Below are 25,315 nucleotides of genomic sequence, written 5' to 3'. Positions count from 1 at the left end.
TGCCCCTCCCCCCTACTTGTACTCTCTCTCTCTCAAATAAGTAAATAAAATAATAAAAGAAATGCTACTGATTTTTGTACGTTAATTTTGTATCCTGCAATTTTACTGAATTCGTCGGTTAGATCTGACAGTTTTTTGGTTGAGTCTTTAGGATTTTTTTTCCTTTTTTTTTTTAAGATTTTATTTATTTATTCGACAGAGATAGAGACAGCCAGCGAGAGAGGGAACACAAGCAGGGGGAGTGGGAGAGGAAGAAGCAGGCTCCTAGTGGAGGAGCCTGATGTGGGGCTCAATCCCATAATGCCAGGATCACGCCCTGGGCCGAAGGCAGACACTTAACCGCTGTGCCACCCAGGTGCCCCTAGGATTTTCTATATATAAAATCACGTCTACAAACAGAGACACTTTTACTTCTTCCTTTCCAATTCTGATACTTTTTATTTCTTTTCTTCCCTAATTGTTCTAGGTAGGATTTCCAGTACTATTTTGAATAGGGGGGTGAGAGTGGCCACCCTTGTCTTGTTCTTGATCTGAGAGGAAAAGCTTTCATCCTTTCAGCATTGAGTGGTGGGCTTATCATATAGGGCCTTTATTATGTTGAAATATGTTCCAGAATTCTATGCTTAATTTATTAAGAATTTTTATCATGATTGGATATTGAATTTTGTTGAATGCTTTTTCTGCAACTACTGAGATAATCACATGATTCTCTTCTTTCATTCTATTAATGTGATGTATCACATTGATTGATTTGTGTATGTTGAACCATCCTTGCATCCCAAGGGTAAATCCCACTTGATCATGGTGAACGATCCTTTGGGTATGCTGCATTCAGTTTGCTAGTATTTTATTGAGAATTTTTGCATTAGTATTCATTAGGGATATTGGCCTGTAGTTCTTTTCTGGTTTTGGTATCAGGATAATGTTGGCCTTGTAAAATGGGTGTGAAAGTGTTCCCTCCTCTTTGGTTTGTTTGTGTTTGTTTGTTTGTTTGAAACAGTTTGAAAAAGGATTGGTGTTAATTTCTATAAATGTTTGGTAAAATGCACCAGTGAAGTGATGTGGTCCTGGGCTTATCTTTGCTGGGAGATTTTGATTACTGATTCAGTCTCCTTGCTAGTAATTGGTCTATTCAGATTTTCTATCTCTTTCTGATTTGGTCTTGGTAAGTTGTATGTTTCTAAGAATTTTTCCATTTCTTCTAGGTCGTCCATTTGTTAGTAGATAACCTCATAATCCTTTGAATTTCTGTGGTATCAATGTAATGTCTCTTTCTCATTTATGATTTTGGTCTTTTCTCCTTTATGATCCTGGTTCTTTGATTTGGGTCCTTTATCTTTTTTCTTCGGTTAGGCTAGCTAAGGGTTATTCCATTTTGTTTATCTTTTCAATGAAACAGCTCTCAGTTTGGTCAATCTTTTCATTTTTTTTTTCTCTTCTCTATTTCATTTATTTCTCCTCTAATCTTTAGTAGGCCCTTTTTAAGAAGTAAGGCAGTACTGTATAAATAAATGTTAGGTCTTTTCAACTAGGTAGAAGCAGGTCAATTCTGTCCTCCAAATTTAGAAAATCTCACAAGAAAATGAAATTGAATTAGTGCTTAAAAACTGGCAGGGAGTGCTAATCCCAGAATTATAGAGCTTTGTTCTCTGTACCAATGTTCAAATATTAAATTTAGCTTTTAAATCTCTTTGCTTCATAGAATGTTGTTGAACTTTTTGTTTTGGAAATATCCCCAAAATGTACAGAAATTGAATTTTACAGATTAGACAATTCCCTTTTAGTATCTATACATCTATGTTTATATAATTGTATATGTTTATATTATAAATTATAATATATGTACATTTATTTTTAATAGCATATGTATTTTAAATTGTCATTTGGTTCTTTAAAACAATCTTTTATAGCGTCTGATAGCATATATCACTTTTTCATTCATCTAGGGTTTTTCTTTAAGATTTTAGAAAACTTAAGTCTTTAGTCATCAACTGCATACAGCACTTGCACTTGGGTTTCTCTGACTCTCACAGTCTTTCTGTCACAGACTAAATGTTGGGCAAACAAATGAGTTGGACATCAGAAGTCTCTTGCTTGAGGAAACCCTACATGGGTCCTTTTGAAATAAGAATCATCAGCTCCTGGGGCGCCTGGGTGGCACAGCGGTTAAGCGCCTGCCTTCGGCTCAGGGCGTGATCCCGGCATTATGGGATCGAGCCCCACATCAGGCTCATCCGCTATGAGCCTGCTTCTTCCTCTTCCACTCCCCCTGCTTGTGTTCCCTCTCTCGCTGGCTATCTCTGTCAAATAAATAAATAAAATCTTTAAAAAAAAAAAAAAATCATCAGCTCCTAACTTAGTTGCTATTTTAACTTAGTTTTAAAAATGTTCTTAAAGCACTGTATACCTGTCAGTATATAAAATACTCCTGTATCTGTGTTTTTGGAAAAACAGTGTTAGGTTGTGATACTTATGTATTTTGTCTCACCATACAAATAACTTCAGGATAATTTTTCTTGGGTATCTTTTAACAGTATGTAGTATAAAGCCACATGCTGTAAAGACCTTTCAAGATTAGTCTTCATTTTTTTTCCACACAGTACCCTGCATAGAGTCCATGTTTAAAAAAATGATTTTAGGGGCGCCTGGGTGATTCAGTCGTTAAGCGTCTGCCTTCGGCTCAGGGCGTGATCCCGGGGTCCTGGGATCAAGCCCGCATCAGGCTCTCTGCTCCGCTTCCTGCTCTGCTGGGAGCCTGCTTCGTCCTCTCCCACTCTCCCTGCTTGTGTTCCCCCCTCACTGGCTGTCTCTCTCTCTCTGTCAAATAAATAAATAAACAAAATCTTTTAAAAAAAATGATTTTAGAACTCAGTGCTGAGAAGAGATTTGTTTTTCCTAACTGATATTTTTATTCTTCTCCAATAATGACAACTATACAGTTATTAGTGTTTCCATTTTTGGTTTGGCTGCCAGGAAAATCAGAGGTAAATGTTAAGTTCATTCATGGCACATGATTGACATATTTGTATTTTCCTTTTTCTTTGTCCTAATTTTCTACATCTACTTTAATGTTATTTAATTGTAGGTGATTTTGCCCTAAGTTGTCACAAGTCTTTTGTGGATGAGGTAAAAAAGAATAAATATAAACAAAACAATTAAATGTAGTTTAAAATAATGTTTATAGGTTTCAGTTTATATTGTTGACAAATTAACCAATCAGCCAACTAATTACAAATTTGGAAGGGCTGTTACTAAAGGGGATGTCCTTTCTAGAGCGACTAAGTCAGAGGACTAGCTGATGCCTCATTGGATTTCTAGTCACCTTTATCGAGTGCTACCTTTCCTTGCCATAACTGCTTTGTTTAGCTATTATTCTGCTGACCTCATTTCTACTTTAAAGCTACATGGTCCACAGGGGATGGGGTTGGATGAAGTCGTTGCTTACTCAGTCTAGCTTGGGCATTGATCTTGGATTATAAAGTTTTGAGGAACTTTTAGAGTGAGTTGCTGGAGTAGAGCAGGATGAATGTGCAGATTTGGATATTCACAAGGAATCCACCCAAGAATTATGTCTTATCATTGGCCTCATTTTTTAGTACTGACTCCTGAAGATTTGTTTGATGGCTCAAATCTTTCCATTCTGGAAGCTCCTCAGGAGTCCAAGAAATCCTTCCTATCCTGGATACCTCTGTGCCCTACCTGTCTCAGAATTATCTTCTTCTGGCATTGTTTGCAAACTCTGTCATAACTCTTTTAAAAATGCTTTAGGAAGCCATAAAATGAAAAGAAATGGAGTTAATCTGTTAAAATGGAAGCTGAGCACTTCCCTGCCCTTCTGCCTGCCATATCAGAGGACCTTTCTCTGAATCAGGTTGTCTGCAGGCATTATCTCTCATTAACTTTTACTTTAGTCCCAATGTGCTCCTGAAGCTTCATACCAACAAAGATGGGTTTCAAGCTGTTTTTCTAAATCAGCTGCCAAACCTGTCTAATCCATCAGAAGGGTCGTGGCTCTATTAATTCCTTCTCACTGCCGCAGCAAGTTTCCTTCTAGATTGGCTCATGGGTATGACTTTTAGGAAGCCTCCTTCACTTCTCTTCTCCTCCACAACCCTAAATAATTTCTGACACAAGACACACCAGCTCTCCTGATAAAATTCCATAGGGACACTTACCTGCCTGATGTAATTAAGAAGCTGCTACTCTTTTTTACTCCTCCTTTGCTTCCCCTAAATATTGTGAAAGAAGCAAGCCTCGCAAAACCTCTGGTAAGCAGTGTAGAAGCAGAAACTCTGTCCTTCAAGATTTCCTTGTAACTCTTCCAGATGAGATGCTGGAATGGCAGCCCTCTTCTCCTGGGCCCCATCCCTGAGGGACTTGGCTGGTGCCAGCATGCCATTCTGCTTGCAGCAGCTCTTCTTGCCCAAGAGGGGACGTATATTTGAACAACCCTGAAATTAGGCAGGAAATTCTGAGTGACAAAAATATTAATCCAGAGACACAACTAAAGTGGAAATGGCCAGAGTGTGTTTTGACTGATTGCCTGCCCGCCCTTCCTCCTCCTTCTCTCTCTCTCTCTCCCTGCCCTCAACCTCTCTCTCTCCCTCCTCCCTCCCTCCCTCCTTGCCTGCCTGCCTGCCTTCCTTCCTTTTCCAGGAAATCTATAGGTGTACCATTTCTAAAATGGGTATTCTCTGGAAAAAATGAAGCACTCGTTTAGGAGTGTTTTTATTTTTCCTTGTAGAGAGTAGAAATGGCTTGCTGTCTGTCTTGCCAAGATGTTTTGATAGAGTCCCCAGGACACTTCTTGGCCCTGGAGCTTCATATAAGGGAGGAGGGTAAGCCAAGCTGTCTTCTGGAGAAGGCCTAGCACTTCTGGAAATCATTTTCTCACTTTCAGAAGGTAGTGGTTGTGTTGTAGTGGTATAAAGAGCTTTAGAATCAATCAGATCAAAGGTTTGAATTCTCTACCCAGCCATCATTTATCAGCTGTGCAACCTTGATGAAGAAAGTTAACTTACCCTCTCTGAGGCTTAGTCTCCTTGTCTGTAAACTGTAAATATCAGTGCTAGTTTGCAAGGTTTTTCTGAGTGTCAAATTGTGTATTAGGCACTCAGTAGATGTCCAGCCTTATCAAATCAGCTTTTAAGTTACGAATTCTTAAAATCTTAAATGATGAGTCAGACTAATGGCCTTTTTTTTTTTTTAAGATTTTATTTATTTATTTGACAGAGAGAGAGACAGCCAGTGAGAGAGGGAACACAAGCAGGGGGAGTGGGAGAGGAAGAAGCAAGCTCCCAGCGGAGGAGCCAGATGTGGGGCTCGATCCCAGAACGCTGGGATCACGCCCTGAGCCGAAGGCAGACGCTTAACAACTGTGCCACCCAGGCGCCCCAGACTAATGGCCTTTTAATGTCATTCCTCTATTTAAAAAAAAAATCTTTTAACAGTTTTATTGAGATCTAATTGATGTATATAAGACTATATATATGTAGACTGTACAATTTGTTGAATTTTGACATATGTATACGTTTTTGAAATCATCACCACAGTCAAGATAGTGAACATATCCTTCGCTCAGAAAATTTTACTTGTGCCCCTTTGTAATCCATTCTTCCCTAACCTTTCCTCCCAATCCCCAGGCAACCACTGAATCTGCTTTCTGTCGCTGTAAAAGAGTTTTTATTTTCTAGAATTTGACAGTATTTCCTTTCTCTCTGTCTTTGTCTTTTGGCCTGTCTTCTTTATTTCACAGTAATGATTTTGACATTTATCCATGTTGTTGAATGATTCAGTTGTTTGTTCCTTTTTGTTGCTGAGTAGTCCTCCATTGTATGGATATACCACAATTTGTTTATCCGCTCTCTTGTTGATGGACATTTGGGTTTTTTCCAGGTTGGGGCTATTGTGGAATAAAACTGCTGCAAACATTCAAGTGTAAATCTTTGTGTGAACATATGCTTTCATTTTTCTTAAGTAAATTCCTAGGAGTGGTATAGCCAGGTCATTTGGTAAATGAGTGTGTTAACTTTTGTTTTGTTTTAACTCTTTAAGAAACTTCCCAGTTGTTTTCCAAGGTGGCTGTATCATTTTATATTCCCAAGGCAGTGTGTGAGAGCTCCCCATACTCCACGTGTTCAGCAACGCTTGTTCTCTTTTTGGTTACAGCCATCCTAGTGGGTATGAAGTTGTATTTGTGGTTTTGATTTCCCTAATGATCGATAATGTTGAGCATTTTATTAGAAGTTCATGTTGAGCAAGCACTTATTTGTCATCCATACATCTTCTTTGCTCATTATTTTATTTATTATTAAGTTGAAAGAGTTCTTTATATGTCCTAGATATGAGTCCTTTGTCAGATAGGTGTTTTACAAATATTTTCTCCCGGGGAGAAAATTTTCTCTGTGGCTTCTCTTTTCATTTTTGTCTTTTTGGAGACAAGTGTGTGTGTGTTTGCTTGTTTGTTTTGATGAAGTTTTTTTTTTTTTAAAGTTTGGTCTACAGATTTGTTGACAAAGAGACAGTTTCACGTGGTATTTGAGGCTAACACTGCCAATTAAAACGTTTAATACCCATCTAATTAATGGTCCAAAGCCTTGCATGCTGAAAATGCATAAGCAGTTTCATTTATGAAGATAACAGTGCTAAGCAACATGTCTTAAGTAACTTTTTTCCCCCGACTGTCCTTGTTTGAAGATTACACATACCACTGATTTGAGATTTATACCTGTCCTTATTTTCGAGCGGCAAGAACATGTTTAAACAGCTCACTTAGCTTCTGCAGTTTGTTCTTCTTGTCATCTTTCTTCACTTTCTCATCACCTCCACTTTGTGCTGCTTGACATGGATTTTACTGAACCAATGAGTCATAGCCTTGATAATGAAGTTCTCTTGCTTTACTCCTTATTCTTTAGACAGAAGTTCTGTCTTCAGGGAACTTTCCCTTCTTTTTTCTTATTTTCCTTTTGGTTGCCCCTGGCGGTTTCTTGCTCAGTCCAGATAAAGAGCCACAGTAGCCTCCGGTAGCTCAGGCCAGGCAGCATCAGATGAGAACAAGGGGCTGTAGCATCCGCGCAGAGTAATCAGCAAATTGGGAAAATGTCCCCAAAATGTCTGAGCAGCCCTGTTCTTTGTAAAAGAGAAATGTTTCTGGAATCCTAGGTTTAGATCTTTTTGGGGTCTGTTTACTGGTTTTAAACTTTATATTTTGAAATAATTATGATTCACAGGACATTGTAGAAGAATGTACAGAGAGATCCTGTGCACCCTTCATCCCTCCTTCCGTAATATTAGCATCTTGTATGACTTTAGTGCAATATCGATGCCATGAAGTTGGCATTGGTACAATCCACAGACCCTACTCAAATTTCACCAGTTATGCATTTATACAGCTATATATTCACCAGTTGCACATTTGTGTTTGTGTGTATGTATAGTTCTGTGCAATTTTATCACACAGGTAGCTTCCTGTAACTGCTACACAGTCAAGGTGCAGAACTGTCCCATCACTGCCAAGCTCCCTAAGGCTACCTCTTTAGAAACACCCCTGTCCCCTTCTCTCCCGAAATCTTAACCCCCTGTTCTCTGTCTCTATAATTACATTATTTCAAGAATATTCTATGAATGGGATCATACAGTATGTAACCTCTTGAAATTGGCTTTTTTTTTGCTCCGCATAATTCCCTGCTGGTCTATCCAAGTTACTGTATACATCACTTTTCTTTTTATGGCTGAGTAGTATTCTGTGCTGTGGATGTCCCACAGTCTGTTTAACTGTTCGTCCATTGAAGGGCATTTGGGTTGTTTCCAGTTTAGGCTGTTATGAGTAAAGCTGCCATGAACATGTGTGTACAGATTTTTGTGCAAACATAAATTTTCATTTCTCTGCGATAAATGCCCAAGATAATTGCTGAATCATATCATAAGTACATTTTTAGTTTTAGAAGAAACTGCCAACCTATTTTCCAGAATGGCTGTGCCATTTTTACATCCGGGTCAGCTAGGGAGGTGTGCCCCCGCTCCCTGCATCCTTACCAGCTTGATGGTGTCATTGCCGTTCGTTGTTTTAGCCATTCTGATAGATGTGGTGATGTCTCATTGTACTTTTAGGGTTCATTTCCCTAGTGACTAACGATATTGAACATCTTTTCATGTGCTTATATTTCATCGGCATACCCTTTTTGGTGAGTTGGCTGCTTGTGTCTTCTGTCCATTTTCTAAGTAGATTGTTTGTTTTCTCACTGTTGAGTTTGGAGGGTTCTTTGTATCGTCTAGATGCCAGTCCTTTGTAGTTTACAGATATATGGTCCCAGTCTGTAATTTGCCTTTTCATCCTCTTACAGTTTTTTGCAGAACAAAAGTGTTTAATTTTTAAGAGGTTCAGTATCTCAATTTTACTTTTTGTAGATTGTGCTTTTGGCAGTAAGTCCAAAAATTCTTCTCTTGGTCCTTGGTCCTGAGGATTTTCTCCAATTTTTTTCCAAAAGTTTTATGGTCTGATGTTTTTACATCTAAGTCTTTGATCCATTGTCACTTAATTTTTATATAAGGTGTGAACTTAGGTCAGTGTTCACTTTTTGGCCTGTGGATGTCTAATTGTTCTGACACCATTTGTTGAAAAGGCTCTCCTTTCTTTGACTTAACATGGGGAAGAATGATTCCTCCCACTTTGTTCTTTTTCAGAATGGTTTTAGCCATCCTAGGCCCTTTGCCTTTCCATATAAATTTTAGAATAAGCTTGTCTTTGTCTACAAGAAACTTGGCTGAGATTTTGATAGTAAATGCATTAAACCTATAGATCTATGTGGGGAGAATTGACATCTTTGCAATGTTGAATCTTCCAACTTACGAACATGGTAAATCTCTCCAGTTATTTAGGTCTTCTTTGATTTCCTTCATCAGTATTTTGTAATTTTTAACATAGAGATCCTGTACATTTTTGTTAGATTTAATATTTAAAATAGCTAATATTTTATATGTAAGTATTTTGCTTTCTTTGGTGTTATTATAAGTGGTATAGTGTTTTTATTATTTATTTGTTTATTTATTTAAAGATTTTATTTAATTATTTGAGAGAGAATGCACACACGTGTGCTCACAAGTCTTGGGTGTGGGGGTGGGATGAACGGGCAGAGAGAAGGGCAAGGGGCAGAGGCAGAGGGAGAAGTAAACCCACAGATGAGCAGGGAGCCCGACATGGGGCTCCATCCCAGGACCCTGGGATCATGACTTGAGCCAAAGGCAGATGTTTAACTGACTAAGCCACCCAGGCGCCCTGAAATGATATAGTGTTTTTAATTTTAGATTCCACATAGCTGTTACCTTAGAGCTTTTTGTGCAGAACTATGGAGAGTCTAAGGTTTTCATATTCATAGAAAGGGGAGAGGAAGAGTTGGGGCTAGCAGCTTGAATCACAGGCATGTGACAGCCAGGTATGGAAAGAGCGTGGGTACAAGAGCAGACAGACTTGAATTCAAATCCCAGCTCTGACACTTACTGGCTTTGTGACGTTGGGCAAGTCATTTAACTTCTCTGACTCTGTTTCCTCAACTATCAGAGAGGGAAAATAATACCTTCTATGCAAATCTTGTTTTGAGATTTTACACACACACACACACACACACACACACACACACACACACTTTGTGCCTAACACAGGTCTCAGTATATCTTAGTTATTATCTCAGGCCACAGTGGAATCATGTCATTTATGGTTAGGATTCACAAATGAGAGGCATAGTGTACCTACTATTAGGAATAGTACACATGTCCTAAACCCGTCATGGTGCTAATTTTCAAGGATGTGAAGTCTTGACATAGCTCTTGTCCTCAAGGGGCTTATAATTTTCTTGGGGAAGCATGCTATATGTATAAAAATTCCAGGACAGGGTATCACTTGTTAAGTTCCAAATGTATGCGGCAGACAGTGGGTGCATCAAAAAACTTTGTCTTTCTGGGTTTTGTTTGCCATTTTGTACCCTGCTCAGTGAGGTGGCTTTGGGATGTTGTTGATGAGAGAATGTGTGGGGGTGGGAGGGAGTGTGTACAGATTTAGGGGAAGGGATTCATGTGGGAATATGTAATTAATTTTTATACTTTCCCCAGTAAACCATCGACCCTTTTTATGATGTCATGAGGGATTCCTTAATTTTGCAGCTGCTTCCTGATTACGTCAGAGAGGAGCCTCTCACCCCACAGCCTGGAGCTGCACTCATACAAGAATTGGAAACAAATGAAGTGCTGAATATCTAATGGCTTCCACAGGGAGAGCCAGTTCAGACTTCCCAGGCCTCCTTATGCAAGGTCTTCCTCAAGTATTTCTGACCCCCTGAAGTGTCTTTGTTCTAGAAAGACAGGACTGGCTCAGAGCCAAGTGGGCGGGAGCCTGGGGACTCCTTGATGCATACCTCCCTCCCCTCCAGGTGTTTTGCAATCCCAAACTTCTGCCCCTTTCCTGGACCTCCTTTGGTAGGTGTTACCCTTTTTGAGGTCTCAGGATCCTCTGGAACCTGCCGAGATTATTAGTAGGAGTCCTTGGCCCCTTCCAGTGAATCCCTTCCCTCCCACACATCTTTTCCACCATTCTTGATTTTCTTTCTGCAGCATTTCTCACATCTGTACACTCCTGTGCATTCCCTCTTCCAGCTCCTATAAGAAAGATGTTACATTTACTTGGCATTATAAAGTTTACAAAGTGCATTACATATAATTTCTCTCAGTTCAAACAAGTTCATGCCTTCTTGGCTTCCCAGCAAGTCTCCCTTGCTTTTATATTTTTCCAGCTACCCTAATCCATCCTAAATGTTTTAACTAGATTAATCTTCATAAAATACCTGTGCTTCATTCGGAAACCTCGAGCGGGTGACCTCTGTGTTCCTTGCTGTGTAGCCTCGCAGGCCCGGTGCTTTGTGGTCCCGTCCTGTGGCACACTGAGTATATCGCTTGCTGTGTAGGAGGGTGCCTGGTGTGCCCCTACCTGTGTGCCTCTTCAGCAACACGCAGTCTCTCCTTCATCCTCCCAATTCCATCTTTGTTTGTTTTCAGCCTTGCTCAGAAGTGCTCTCTTCCATGAAACCTTCTCTGCTATACCCTAGCTGGAAATTATTTTCTTTCCCTCTGGTGAAAGAAAGCATCTTACTTCCATCTTCCTTGAATTATAGTTATTGGGGTCTGTGTATTCTTCCTGTCTTCCTCATTAGATCATCATCTTCTTAAGGATGGATCCTCTTTTCCTTTATATCCTCCACCATTGGGCTGAATAAATAACTTTGGAACTAATGGGAGAGGTCACTTTGTTAGGAGGTAGGGATTTCCCTTGCCCTCACGTCTACCCATAAAAGAAGTCAGAGTTTTTACAGTCCTGCAAAATCCAAAAAGAGTAGCAGGCATGACAGTAGGGGCTCTTAGGGAGGAAACACTACCTTCCATGTTTCTCAGTTTTGTTGTGGCTTTACGGTTTGGGGATATGTTGTTCGTGGCCGGCCTTGGGTCAACCTGTGTTCTGCCATTAAGCTGTGTTTGGGTGTATTGGTGCCTGGTTTTTCTGAGTTGTTCATTTTACTTCTCAGGGAATAAAATGATACCTTGATGGCATGGACGTAGCTGCTTTTGCTCTGGGATTTTATCTGGTTTCTATACAATGACTGCCTCTTCCGCCCTGCCTTCTGTCAGCAGCTGCCACAGGGAACTCTGTAGCCCAAACAGCAGCAGTCGAAAGATGCTCTCACTGCCCACTTCCTGCAGACAAGGAGGTTTTGGTGGGCTGCTCAGGAACTGTGCCAGTCCTGTGTCTGACTGGTGACTGACTCATGAGAAAAGCAGCCTTATGTCTGAAAGATAAGAGCCAACAAATCGCCTCCAGGTGGTGTTAGTTTGGAGGTGACTGACTATTCATTTCCTGTCTTTGGGAGGAGCTGGTGGGGAGGGAGTCAGTGAATAAAGTGGTCTTGCCTGCATTTTTCTCCAGCTATTAGTGAAGCAGCTGAGCAAATAGTTGGTTCTCTCTGCTGGAATGGCTAGTGGACCCTGGTGCCGTCTGAATCCCTCCACTGCTGTCAGGGTACCAGACCTCTGTGTCATCCATCCTGTGTCTCCCCTTCAGCACTCTTGTCATCCTCTTGCCAGGAAGCTGGCTGTGTGCATCAGGGAAACTCTGCTTGTTTCATTGCTGCCAGATTTTTCTGTGACCAGCCAAACCTCATCCCTACTGATACTGGTTGCCTCCAATTCTCTCCCTGACTCAGGAGTTGGTCAGAAGTGATGCTTCTGAACTGCTGCCCCTTGGCTGGGCATAGAGGGTCCAGGCAGGTGGGCCTGCCTCTCCTCCCCCCCTCCTCCTGCCTCATTGCCATTTCCTGCAGGAGGATGCTTTGCCATCCTGGAGCCGTCAAGCACAGCTTTGCTTTGGCAGCACCGTCGCACACACACTGGTGGGAGAGGGGACGTGTTTATCACTTTTCCTGGAGATTATCTGTTTAAGCACTTCTCTGACAGTTACAATAACAAGGGCAGTGTGTTGTGTTTCCCAGCAGAAGGACACTTGCTGTTGAAAGATGTATAGCACTAATTAGAAATACATAACATCCGGCCACATGGCAGCCTTCTCCCGGCCGCTCCATTTCCTGATTTCATACAACTTTGACGACAGTTGGTTTATGTTTTCCATGAATATGTTCTCAGAAAAATGAGAAAGTCTCCCTGTTACATAGGAGTGAGAAGAATATTTCTGCCTGAGCTGGTATTTGGGCATAGGAGTGGTGGGAGCTCTGGTCACCTGCCCATCTGAGAGCATGTGGGAAAGGGCAGAATCAAGTTCAGACCTCAGGTGACTTTCTTGGTAAGAAATATTTCCGTCTGACTTGCTTAGCCAAAACCATCCCCCTCAACCCTTGAGTAAGCCTGCTTTTGAAAAGAAGGGGAAAGGCTGTTTCACAGTGTTAATGAGTTCCTCAGCTCATGTCAGGCTCCTGCTACCTGACACAAAGCCAGAGGAACCCAGGCAAATACCAAGGCAAACAATGCTTTTTCCTTCCCCACCCCACATCATTTGTTGGTCTAACCCAGCCCAACTCTAGGGATATATATGGGCATTTGTCAGACTAGGACCAGTTTCCTAGCTCTAGCCCCAAAGTGGGTGGACTCTGGGAATCTGGATGCTGTTTTCCTACTCACTTGTATGAGAATGAATGCTTCTCAAAGAGTGGCATCTTAGGGCTTCTAGCCTACAGAAGCATAAGTGAAGCAAAGAGTATCTCTGAAGATGCCATAACACTTAATATAGTTCTCACTGGAAGTGCTGAGTCTGAGTTGCCATGGTTACTTAGGTAAATAGCAGTTTTTTTCCACCCAATTGTAAGGTCCTGAGGTTGTAGGGACTCTGTTTTATCTGTAGCTGTGTTCTCCATAATACCCAGCACAGGGTGAAACACACTATAGATGTTCAGTATGTGCTTATGGTACCACTGAACAGTGGAGGAGGGCAGGCCTTCCAGAAAGTACTCTCTGTGACGTGGTCAGAAGGCTGACTGAGACCCAGGCATTCTGACCCCCATATAGCTGTGATATCACTGCCTGCTTGATCAGAGCAGAATAGCTTAGTGGTTTGTCCCTCCCCCAGACCATTGCAGGGAAGTACTGTCAGGCCCTTTATAGAGAGGCGGGAAAGGGTGAAGGTTTAAGGTGACATAACCATGGCTAAGAACAGAGTATTCATGAAGCTGTCTTTTCAGCTGCTGCTCTGAGAGGTAGTCGAGCCCTTCCACACTTACAGCGAAGAAGCTCCAGTTGTTGCTACCCTTCCTGGTCCCCAGACCTTATTGCAGGAGACTTAAAAAAGGAGCCAACCTGGGGGCACCTGGGTAATGCAGTTGGTTAATTGTCTGACTCTTGGTTTGGGCTGAGGTCATGATCTCAGGGTCATAGGATCAAGCCCCGTGTCGGGTTCCATGCTCAGTATGGAGTCTACTTGGGACTCTCTCCCCCTGCCCCTCCCTGCCCTCCCTCTCTCTGTCTCTCTCTCTCCCATTCAAATAATAAAATCTTAATTTTTAAAACAAGATTTTATTTATTTGACAGAGAAAGAGAGCACAAGCAGAGGTAGCTTCAGAGGGAGAGGGAGAAGCAGGCTCCCCACTGAGCAGGGAGCCCAACATGGTGCTCAATCCCAGGACCCTGAGATCATGACCTGAGCCAAAGGCAGACACTTAACCTACTGAGCCACCCAGGCACCCAAATAAAATCTTAAAAAAAAAAAAAAAAAAAGAAAGAAAGGAAAGGAGCCAACCTGGACTCCCCAGAGGCCATAAGTGTCATTGTTTTTAAGCAGTTCATTCTCCCCCTTGAGCCCTAGTCACAACTTTGCACTCTGAGAAATAGCCTAGACTGAGATTGCTATTTGTCATAAAAATAGGAATGGGCTTGATGAAAGTAATCTCCCTTTGTCCCATCTTGTCCTTATCCAGGTTAATGAGAGTATCTTATTGTAGTCTTGGGCTTCTCCAAATGCTAGTCTCTTCGAGCTAACACACCCCCTTCTGTGCCTTTTTGGGGCTTTCTGTGTGCAGGTAACTTATGCCTAAGATGCCCAGTTGATAAGGGGTCACTAATGTCAACTACCAGGATGTGGCCTCCCCTTATCCTTTTCTAGCTTCCTCTGTACTGGGCTTACTCCCCCATTCTGGGCTGGCCTGGCTTCTGACTAAAGGCAGGCTGCTGGCAGTGTTTGGCAAGGGCCTGGGCTGAGCTGGGGCAGTACAGACAGTGGTGCTGCCCAAAGTAAGGGGTGGAGGGGAGAAGTTGCCATTTTTCTTAGGATGGCATACACATCTTCCCCTTCCCTGCTTTCTACCCTTTCCCGTCTTGGTTCTTGGATGCTTGTATCTTGGTTTCTCTAGCAGAGGTTTAGGGCCTTACCAGCAGAAGAATGAGAGTAGTGACCCATTCTAATCACATGGATTGTTACCACTTCCTTACTGCCTGCCGCAGTTGAGTCGGAAAGTTAGAGGGTGACATTTGGGACCAGTGGGCATCTGGAAGGATGGCAGGAAAGCCACAACAGACGAATACTTTGCTACACTGATGCTATTCATACGTTGGGACCTTCGGAGCAGCAGCCTGTTCCTTCTCGCTCCCAGGGCTCTCTAAAGTGGTTTGGGGCTGGCTTTGTATACTCCAGTCGTGTTTGCTCCTGTGGCCAAGGCGGTTAGGAATAACTGTGGTTGTGTAGCATCTCCTAGAGTAAAGACTTCACTTAGGCTCCATGGACAAGACTAATGTCAATGAGGAGAGAGGCAAGAGGGCTTCCCTCTGGCTATTGAGGTTTAACATGCAGGCAGGCACAGAGATCAAACATGTGGCTAATTATCCTTTTAACACTTGGAGATTCTGAGCGTTCTCCTGTATTACAGAGGGAGTTAACGGTTTAGTTGATGCCAGAGCAGGTGACCGGGTGCCTTTGGGTGTTTGGGTGCGTGTCGGGTGTTCCCCCCGCGGAGGCTGCAGCTGGACCGCTGCCTTCCGTTTGTCGCCGGTCCCTCTCAAGTCTGGATTAAGTGGCCCTCAGGCCGAGCCACTGACAAGGAGCAGGCGCGGGCAGCGTTTTGCGAGTGTGTGTTGTAGCTTCTGCCAAAGAGTAGCTCTGGCCACCACCAAGGTGGCTCCTTTCACTGACCTGCAGCCAGAAGGAAGTTAGCCAGGCTGAGAAAGTGAGGGGGAGAGGGTGCTGGTATTGGGAGCCAGATTTATTTTTTAGCCCTAGGGGAAAGAATTTGTGAAAATAAAAAGTACCACTGGTCGAGGGCTTATGTGCCTGTTTTCCTATGTAAAATTAACTCATGCAGTGAAAATAGGTTACTCGTAAGTGGAGGAGTGACAGAAGGTAAGGATGGAACCAAAGGTCAGTGATTCAAGAAGATAACTTAAATTTGTATTCCTGTGATCTTAATTGATGTCTGTACTCCTGCTAGCTATATGTTAGAGAGACTGAGTTAACTGAATGTGACTTCTTCTGACTGTAGCTTCACGTTGTTAGTAGCCAACTAAATACAGAGAGCCTGCAGCTCTGGCTCAAACCGTCCAACTTGGAGTACCTGGTCCTGCGGAAGTGATGCAGAATTACACAGGGGATCCCTGTGACACTGTTATCAAGAGCGTACCCGTATTCCAGCCATCATGGTAAATGCTTCATGTGCATTCTTTTGTTTAGCCTTTTAGCGACACTTCGAGAGAGGAAATATTACTACCCCCAGTCTTAGATGAGGAAAGGGCGCTCAGTGACGTGACCAACGATGTGCACCTAGTAAGGTAGAGAAGAGTAGCCCTTGACCCCCCAGGGCACTGACGGAGTTCATTTGCCTCTCCTCAGACTGCTTCTCAGAGGAGTGTCGCTCTGTGATCCAGGAGCAAGCCGCAGCGCTGGGCTTGGCCATGTTTTCTCTCCTGGTGCGGCGCTGCTCCTACTTACTTAAGGAGTCTGCTAAAGGTAAGCAGATGAGGGACCCCCTTGACTGATGGCCTTTCCCCTGCCTCGGCCCTGTGCAGACAAGCTCAAAATGCCACCCTGCCTTCCACTTGATATTGTAGCTCTTCCCAGTAACCCCTCTTCCTTCTGCCTGCCTAACTAGTCCCACCTCCGTTTGCATTCTGTTTACCTCTGTAGCCCTCTGTCCTTGGGGGGATTATCCCCTCCCCTTTTTCTCTAGTAGTTAAGATTTTCAGTGTACCTATGAGCTGCTGCGGGTTCCTGCAACGTTAGAAAACCAACAAAGGGTGTTTCCGTTTTTGTTCATAATTGATGTTTTGGTTTCCCTGCTCTATGTCTGTGTCCCTCTTTGTCTGGTACTGGTGGGTGTTGTAACCACTGTGGACCCAGCCACCTTGGACGACTCACTGAACCAGAGCATGGGCTGTTTTTAGCCCTTGAGTTGATCAGTGTCCCCACGTGTGTTAAGGTTGCCCTTAGAAATCTCAGCCTGTCTGCTGAGCCGTGTAAGGTGGGGCTGAAGGTTGCCCCTTTCTCTCAGCTCCTGGTCACTGTTGGTGAGGATTGAGGCACCTCTGTTGTCCCCCTGCCACTTCAATTTTGTGAATGCCCCCAGACTCTGGAGCTGCCTTTTTTTTTCTGGAGGGAGGGTCAAGGTAACTTTTTATTTTGAAGCAATTTCAAATTTATAGTAAAGTTGCAAGAATAATACAAAGAACTCTTACATGCCCTTCACCCAGATTTCCCATTTGTTACGTTTTACCATAGTTGCTTTACGTTCTCTCTCTGTCTGTATACACATATGTGCTTATTATTTTTGTTCTGAACTATTTGATTGTAAGTTGTAGATGTGGTAGCCCCCAAATAGTTGACTGAATATTTCTGAATAACAAGGACATTCCCTTACATGACAGTGCAGTTGTCAAAATCAGGAAGCCAACACTGATAAAGTACTGTTGTTGAATCTACAGACTTTATTGAGTTTGTACAGTTTGTCCTAAAAAAAGTTGTTTTCTGGTCTCGGACCCACTCCAGGATGACACATTGCAATTTAGATGCCGTGTCCCTTTAGTTTCCTGCAGTCTGGCATTGAATGGTTTTCTCAAGTCTTTCTCCATGTTTCATGACCTTGACATTTTTGAAGCATACAGGCCACTTATTTTGTCGAATGTCCTCCCGTTTGGGTTTCTCTGAGATTTCCTCATGGTCAAATTCAGCTGATGCAGTTTTGGTAGGAGCTCTGGGGCCATCTCAGTGCTGTGCTGAAGGAAAGCTAAAGGTGGGGGCTGGAGGCCGGGGTGGCAACTTCAGCCAGGCCACAGGTGGAGCAGAGACAGCTATCTGCAGGGGCAGACTCAGTGTACTGCTTCTCTCTTTGTCCCGCTTTTCAGAATCCTCTTAGGTGCTGGCACTTGTCCTTCGCTTCTGGGCCCAGCTTTCCTGTGGACTTGGTCTCCCTTCCCTAAGAGCTTGCTGCCGTCCCAGTGCCCCAGGCCTCACTCATGGGCCACAGCAGACCTAGGCCCAGTTCTCACCCTTTGCCTCTGCAGCTCAGTTGTCCTCTCCTGAGGATGAGGATGACCAAGATGACATCAAGGTTTCTTCCTTCGTCCCGGACCTGAAGGAACTGCTCCCCAGTGTGAAAGTCTGGTCGGACTGGATGCTCGGCTACCCAGACACCTGGAATCCTCCACCCACATCCCTGGACCTGCCCTCACAGTGAGTCCGCCTGCTCATCCCTTCAGCACTGCTGGCTTTGGCCCACCTGTGCTCCCACAGCTCCCTTCCTGGTCCTCTTTGTTGCTTCCCACCCACCGTCTGCTTATTCCTGTCTTCCCTGCTCATTTGAACTTTGCTTTTTCATTTCCCTGAACACCTTCCTTGTCCCCTGATGCTTTAGGCTATTTTTCCCTGTTGTCTGGTCCGTTGCTCCTCTTCTCGGTCTGTACTTCTCTCTTGCTCCATAGCTTGCTCTGTTTTGTTCTTTGTCCTTGCTCTTGCTCTCTTGCTTTCACTTCGTGCTGTTCATGCCTACCATCTCTGCAGCTGCCTGGGTGTGTGTCAAGTCTGGGCATGTGTCCCTGTGAGGGGGAGGCCTTGTCTCTCACTGTCCCTTTTAGTTTATCTCCACGCGTCCTTCAGGCTATGTCCTGCTGCTGCTTGGTGCCGCTATATGCACTCTGCTTGGGCCTTCCTCTCACACCTGAAAGGAGGGCGAACACGCACGCCTCTCTCTTCCATTCACTTCATTTCCCATCTTCCTGTCTCTGTGTATCCCCTTGCTATATGTCAGAGCATTTTAGGTGTGGGGTGTGTTGGTCTGGGGAGTACGTGTGTCTGCCTGGGTGTGTTTGTGTAGATCTGTTCGTATGTTTGTGTGACTTTTTTCTTTCTTTTTGTAAATTATGGTAAAATATATATGTAACAAAATTTGTCACCTTAACCATTTTTAAGTATACGTTTCAGTGGCATATTTACCTAGTTGTGTAACCATGCATGGCTATTTCTTTCTTTCTTTTTTTTTTTTTTTAAGATTTATATTTGAGAGAGAGTGTCCAAGTGGTGGGAGGGGCAGTGGGAGAGGAGACAAGCAGACTCTCTGCTGAGCAGGGAACCCAGAGCGGGGAACCCAACTCAGAGCTTGATCCCAGGACCCTGAGCCAAAACCAGGAGTCAGACGCTCAACCGACTGAGCCAGCCAGGCGCCCCGCATGCATGGCTGTTTCTTATGTCCGTATCTGTGTGTAGGTTCTATCTTTGTGTGTGCCTCTTTGGCTCGGGTTGTCTGTGTATGTCCGGGTATCTGTGTCTGAGTGCGAGGGTCTGTGCGTGTCTGTCTAGTGGTCTATCTAAGCGTCTTTTGGAGTACCCGTCATGTCTGTCCATGTATATGTGTCCACATATTTCTGTGTGCTGTGTCCCTATCTGTGTTTGTGTCTCTTTCTGTCCTTGGGTGTAGGGGTCTCTTTGTGGGATTCATGTGTCTCCATGAGGGATCTGTTTCAGCATGTCTCTCTCTGTTTCTGGGTCCGTGTCAGTCCATGTGTGCTTTGGTCCTGTGCATGTCTCTCTGTGTGGGACTATGTCCGGTGGGAGTATGTGTATATGTTTCTGAATATCTGAGTCCAAGATTGCCTGTGTCTGTGTCCGTGTTTGTCCATGACTGTGTCTCTGTGTGTCAGTCTGTATCTGTGTGTTGGAAGGGAAATTGTTGTGTACGTGGGTCTGCCTTAATCTACCTGCCTCTGCCTGCCTCGTCTGTGTCTCCCTGCCTGCGTCACCTATAGCCTGCCTGTCTCTGCCTGTCTTGGCGTGTTCCTGCCTGCCTGCCTGCCTCTATTTATCTGCCTCTGATGTTTGTGTGTTTCTGTATCTGGGGTCAGCAAACTGTGGCCCAGGAGCTAAGAATAGTTTACATTTTTAAACGGTTGAAAAAAAAATCAAAAGAATAATATTTCATGACTTGTGAAAATTATTAGGAAGGTCAAATTTCAGTGTCCATGAAGTCATATTGGAGGACAGCCATGATTATTTGTTTACACTTTGTGGCTGCTTTCACACTGCAGCAGTAGAGAGAGTAGTTACAATAGAGACGTTACGGTCTGCAAAGCCTAAAATGTTTACTGTCTAGCCCTTTACAGAAAGTGTGCTGACTCCTGCTCCTTATATATCCCATTCTTTTCTTATGTTAGTGTCACTGTGTGTGTGTTCATGTTTGCACAATAGTTTCTTAATGTGTGTGCACATTGGTGCTCCCCATCTCTGGTCAGCTCTGTTGATTGTCCATCTCTCTTCCTCCCTCTACTTTTCTCTCTCTTCCTGTCTCTGTCTCTCTCTTTCTCCTTTTCCTTTCTCTTTCTCTCGTCCCCCTGCTCTGTGCTCTGTTTTGTGATGTCTGGCAGGCGCATGTACTCAGGTCCTTCAGGCTTTGTGCTGGGTGTGTGTGTGTGTGTGTGTGTGTGTGTGTGTGTGTGTGTGTGTTTGAGAGCAAGCATCCATGCCCAGCATTTCATCATTCTTCTTCAGTGCTCTCCTCTGGGAGGGGCACATACTGGAGGACAGAATGTGGAGACCTAGGCTGCTGCCGATGGTACTTCTCTGGGCTGGGGGATGCCCATGTGAGTCTCTCCAGTCATGGGTGACCCATAGAGGGAAGGCTGCAGGAGAGATTTCTGGCCAGTTTATTGACCTTTCTGTGTGGACTGTGTGCCTCTTTCTCCCCTTTTCTCCCTCTGGACTGTCAAGTCCTCTCTCCCCATTCCCTCCCAGCTCTAGCTCTATAACTGTGTGGCTGATACTCATAGCATCAAACAGTTCTCTGCATCCTCACACAAAGGAATGGACTCATCTGCTGGCTAGGGGCAGCCGTTTCCCGGCAGTGTTCCCTAAAGAGTTAACACGTACAGCCTCAGACTTTTCAGGCTGTTAATCTATAATGCCGACTAGGCAATTTGCACTTTTGGAAAGAAACTGACAAGGAAGGTCTCAGCTCCAAGTATCTGAAGCCACTGCTTCTGAGCCTGCACAGGGGTCACAGAGTGTTCCTCCCTTCCTCTCAGGGGGTGGGGAGGCAGACCATCTGTCCCTGGAGCTTGGGCCTTCCCTGGGTCACCTCACCTCGAAACCACAGGTCCCTTAGATATGGTCCACCCAGCCCCTGTTTTTCCATATCCTGGCCATCAGTCCTGTTAACTCTGTTCTGTGACCCATCTCCCTTCATCCCTGTTCCCTCTCCCACTCCCTTTGGCTTTTGTTAGGCTGAGGAAGTGGAAAGCTCACACAGGAAGTGCTGGGCCTCATTTGCTTGAGGTGCTGAGTCTGTTTTCTCTTTGGATGCTGTAGCAAATGGCCTGTTGCCGGCATATGCAAGCTGCTGCCCATCTTTGGGCAAGGGCTCAATCTGCAGCTGGGCACGTGGTCCAAGCTACAGCCGTCCCCAGCTAGGCTTCACCTCCAAGGCTACAGAGAGGCAGAGGGGGTTGGGACACTTGAACACATTTGCTTTTTCTTTTCAGACTGTTCTTCACAGGGAGAACAAATTTGACCAAATACTATATTGAATCTGATTGCCTAGTAAACAAGTTCCTGTATAGCTGTGGGCACCACTGATGAATCCAGTCTAGGCTAGAGCAGCCAGTGTGATAGAGAATGGAGTCCCCTTGTGCGCTCTCCGTGCAATCAGGATCAGCAGCTGGTTGTTTCTGGAATGCAGGTTTAAGCATAAAGGAGGAGCTTTGCTGTCCTGGGGCCTGACCACCAGACATGGTGGTTTGAGGGCTGGGGCCTCTGTTGAACAGAGCAAACCTGGCCTGACCACCACTGAGGGTAGTCCCACCTCATAGCTGTCAGATCCAAGTGCTGCAAAAGTGGAATGAGAATTTACCTCCCTCCTTTCCAGTTTCTTATATAGCTGCCGAACACTCACTGAGTAAATACTATGGTTGGGAGATTGGCAGGGTATGGTGGTTCTGTGGATCTCAAAGTGGCCTCTTATGCTCACTGATCTTTCATACTCTGGAGCCTTTTGTTTTACGGCCATTGGGAATAACATACTCCAGATAGTTCTATAGACGTCAGAATAGTAATCCCTGCAACACTCCCAAGGTCCTTGTGCTGATCTTCATTCTGGAGGGTTTAGGAATGCTCTCAAGAGAGTAGGAAGGAAATGGCTTCTACTTAACATCTCTCCTTTGCAGGTTTTCACTGGTTTTTGCCTGCATTTGTTCTCCACAAAGACAGATCCATCACTGATCCTAACATAGGGTGATCAGATAGCTTACTTCAGTGTGCTTCTCCTCCAGAAACTCTCGTTCCCAAATTTTGTCTCCCTGACACACTTGGACCCTTATTTCATCTATCTCCCTTCATTCGCTCCCTGTCTTTCATTTCGTTACCTTCTTTCGCTGTACAGTTAGAGAATTGTTCCAGAGCTTTCTTAGGGGAATTCCAGAGCTCATCGTTAGTCTCCTTGGTTCTCTCCTTTTTTGCCCATATTCCTCTTCTTCCCAGTCAAATCTACACGTCCTAGGCAGTATCCACTTAGGCACATGTGAAGCACATAGGGTGATGATGACAGGACATCACCAATACCACAGAGTAATGAGGGCAGGAAGGATTTCAGGGCCACTTGTGCCTTCCACATAGTGACACTCATAGGTATGTGTGTTGGAGTCAGCAAGTAAGTAGGTTGACTTCCCATTTGTATTTATAATAGGATGGCTTTATATCCCCAGAGATTTTGGTACAGGGGATTGTAGCAGGGTGTGGAAAGTTGCCTTAGGCTGCTGTAAAAGACAGTGTAGAGGGCTTTGGTCTATTTAGAACAGACCACAGTATTTGGAGGGACCATCTACTTGTGGGGTGTGGGGGAGGAGGAGTGGGGAACATGGTTTCTACACTAGGCCTCTTGTTAGGAGGGAGAGGTAGCAACTTCCCACTTTACCACGTGAGCACGAAGTAAGCTGTGAATGTCAGGTGATGGAGAGGAGCAGAGCAACAGGCTTTCACGAGCCTAAGCATAGTGACCCCTCACATCCTAGGACCTTTGGCAAGCTAGGGCAGTGGGACAGCCTACCTCATTTCATAGTCTCTGCTGAAGCCAAATCTTCCCTCATCTTGATCTCTAGTTCTCAGTAAGTGAAAGAGTCAGGGGACTTTGAGAACATCCAAACCTAGCCCAGCTGTGGCAGTTGGTTTATTGCTTTCAGCTGGTACTTGAACCCAGGTCCTGGTCTTGGAGGCTTTCCCAGGTTTAATCCCCAGAGCTTTCTCTGCAGCTGTATGACACTGCGCTGACCCCGAATGAGGATAGGAAAATAGAACCAGTGCCAAGCCAGAGTCTCTTTTTCATTTGGAGTCTGGCTGTCTGCCCATGACCAGGGTTACATAATGGGAAACATAGCTGGGGCTCTGGAGAGCCCGCGTTTCACCAGGCTGCCCAGACCTTCGCATTCTGATGCTATATATCTTCCTAATTGTAGCTCGGATGCATTTATCACACTGTTGGATTGGAGTACTGTTAAAAAAAGAAGAAGAAGAAAAAAAACTCCAGAAATTCCTGGACTTGCTACTTTTCCATAGCTTGTCTTGTATAGTCTACAGAGCATTCTGGAAAAGGCTTGTAGGGAGCCCTGTGAGTGCCATCACACAGGGAGACTTGGGATATGTAGGGAGTATGCAGTAAGCTGATTTCCTCAGGGAGCCTACATGTGTTGACCCTGTAGACGAGACAGAAATTCTTGAGTTAAAAAACAGCTAGTTCACTCAGCCTCACAGGGCAGTTCTGAAAATAAGAACTAATCCTAAGTCTAATCGGCACCCCTTCAAGGACGCTTAATACGTCTTCCCAAAAGGGCATTTTAGGAGGTCACTAAGTAATAGTCCATCAGCACTTCCCTCAAGGAAGTGGTGGTGACTGTGGGAAGCCCCTTTGCTACCCTGGCTCCCCACCCAGTCTCCCTGGCTCCGGGTTGGGGCGTCAGCACTACAGCCTGGCACCAGGGGGTTCCTCTTCCTCCAAGTGCTGAGTGTGAGACACACGTGATCTCTCCCACGGCAGGAGCCTCTGTCCCCTCCCGACTCCTCTCACAGGACTTGTGAGAGGAAGGGGTGTTGGCCTAAGGCTCCAGTCTGACCCCAACAGGGTACAGCAGCTGACCCCAGGGAGCGTACTTTCCAGCTCTGGGCTGAGGTTATTTGGGTCCAGTGTGTGCTAAACTAAGAAGACGTGTTGGAGTGGTTACAGCTAAAAATTTAGAGAGGCAGGAACCGTGAGAATCCGCACCAGGGAGGCCGCCGAGGGCTCCACTCATACCGTGGAGATGTTGAGGTCCCTTGGGGGCTGCTCTTTCCCAAACACACAGTGCTGATGGGTTTAACACACCATAGTGATGCAACAGAGGCTATACATGTTGAATGTAGCTTGGGAAAACTGCAGTCACATAAGGCACTGACCTAGATAGAGGTTGAGGGAGGCACAGTAGAGGTACTTGAGAAATCCTGGAATGAGGTTACCGTGACCTGTTGTTGGCCAAAGGGCTCCAGCTGCACTGCTTAGAACATGAAGAAGTTTATGTTCTTGGAGTAGTGCAGGGTGACTGGGCTTCAGAATTCGATTTGCCTATTGGGCAGAATTAATTTAAGTTGGACACTCTCCCAAGGGCCCAAGTTGACTTGTTTGTATAAACTAGAAAGGCCGAAGGGATTATCTTTTACCGAGTCTTAGGTTTTTATATTCACCTAATAAACAGCTGTTATTCTTGGAGGATGATATCTTGTTGTCCATGTCTTAACTCCTAAAACAGTGATCTCTGACACCCATGTCTCCTGGTGTCTCCATGGTGGCAACTGGAGAATACACTACAGTTCCTTAATCTCCGAGAGAGCTGCGAAGATTCCCACCACCCTCATCTCTACCCCATCCCAGAGCCTGTTGAGCTACTTGGCATTGTTACCAGACCAGATCCTCAGCCCACTGGAAACAGAGTTGGCATGATATCTCAGCTTAACAAAGGGGCTTCCTAAGCCGTGTTAAGCCCAGATACTATTCTTTTGACTCTACCAGACCTATTGGGTTCATTCAGGTCCTTTTCTGCTCTTAGCTGCTCACCACCTGCAGTTTTCTCCAGTCGAGTGGGAAGTCCTCAGGGCAGCAATGGTCTTGTGTTGGCCATGGAACGCCATGTTGGGAGTTGTGGGCTAGAATATAATGGTCTTTAGGCAAACAAGTTTTTAAAAGAGCATGTTGTATATTTTAAGGGCATTTCTCTTGTTGTGGCCTTTTGTCTCCCCTTTGTATGTACAGTTCACGGGCTTTCTCTTTTCCAGCTTCCTTACACC

The 25,315-nt window shown here is 44.5% G+C and overlaps 1 protein-coding gene across 9 annotated transcripts in view; it reads left to right on the top strand.

Annotated features, from left to right (window-relative positions):
• The window catches only part of SMG6 (SMG6 nonsense mediated mRNA decay factor), a 228,562-nt gene that overhangs the window by 82,123 nt on the left and 121,124 nt on the right, over positions 1 to 25,315 (top strand). For all 9 annotated transcript variants that reach the window (XM_026517857.4, XM_057317740.1, XM_057317741.1 and 6 more), the window contains 2 exons: positions 16,361 to 16,477; positions 18,028 to 18,196. In XM_026517857.4, the coding sequence (XP_026373642.1) occupies positions 16,361 to 16,477; positions 18,028 to 18,196 (286 nt within the window). The remainder of the gene's footprint in view (positions 1 to 16,360; positions 16,478 to 18,027; positions 18,197 to 25,315) is intronic.

This window comes from Ursus arctos, unplaced genomic scaffold, assembly GCF_023065955.2.
Source record: "Ursus arctos isolate Adak ecotype North America unplaced genomic scaffold, UrsArc2.0 scaffold_24, whole genome shotgun sequence".
Lineage (NCBI taxonomy): Eukaryota > Metazoa > Chordata > Mammalia > Carnivora > Ursidae > Ursus > Ursus arctos.
Note: the sequence above shows the minus strand (reverse complement) of the source record. Positions and strands in the feature narration are given on the sequence as shown.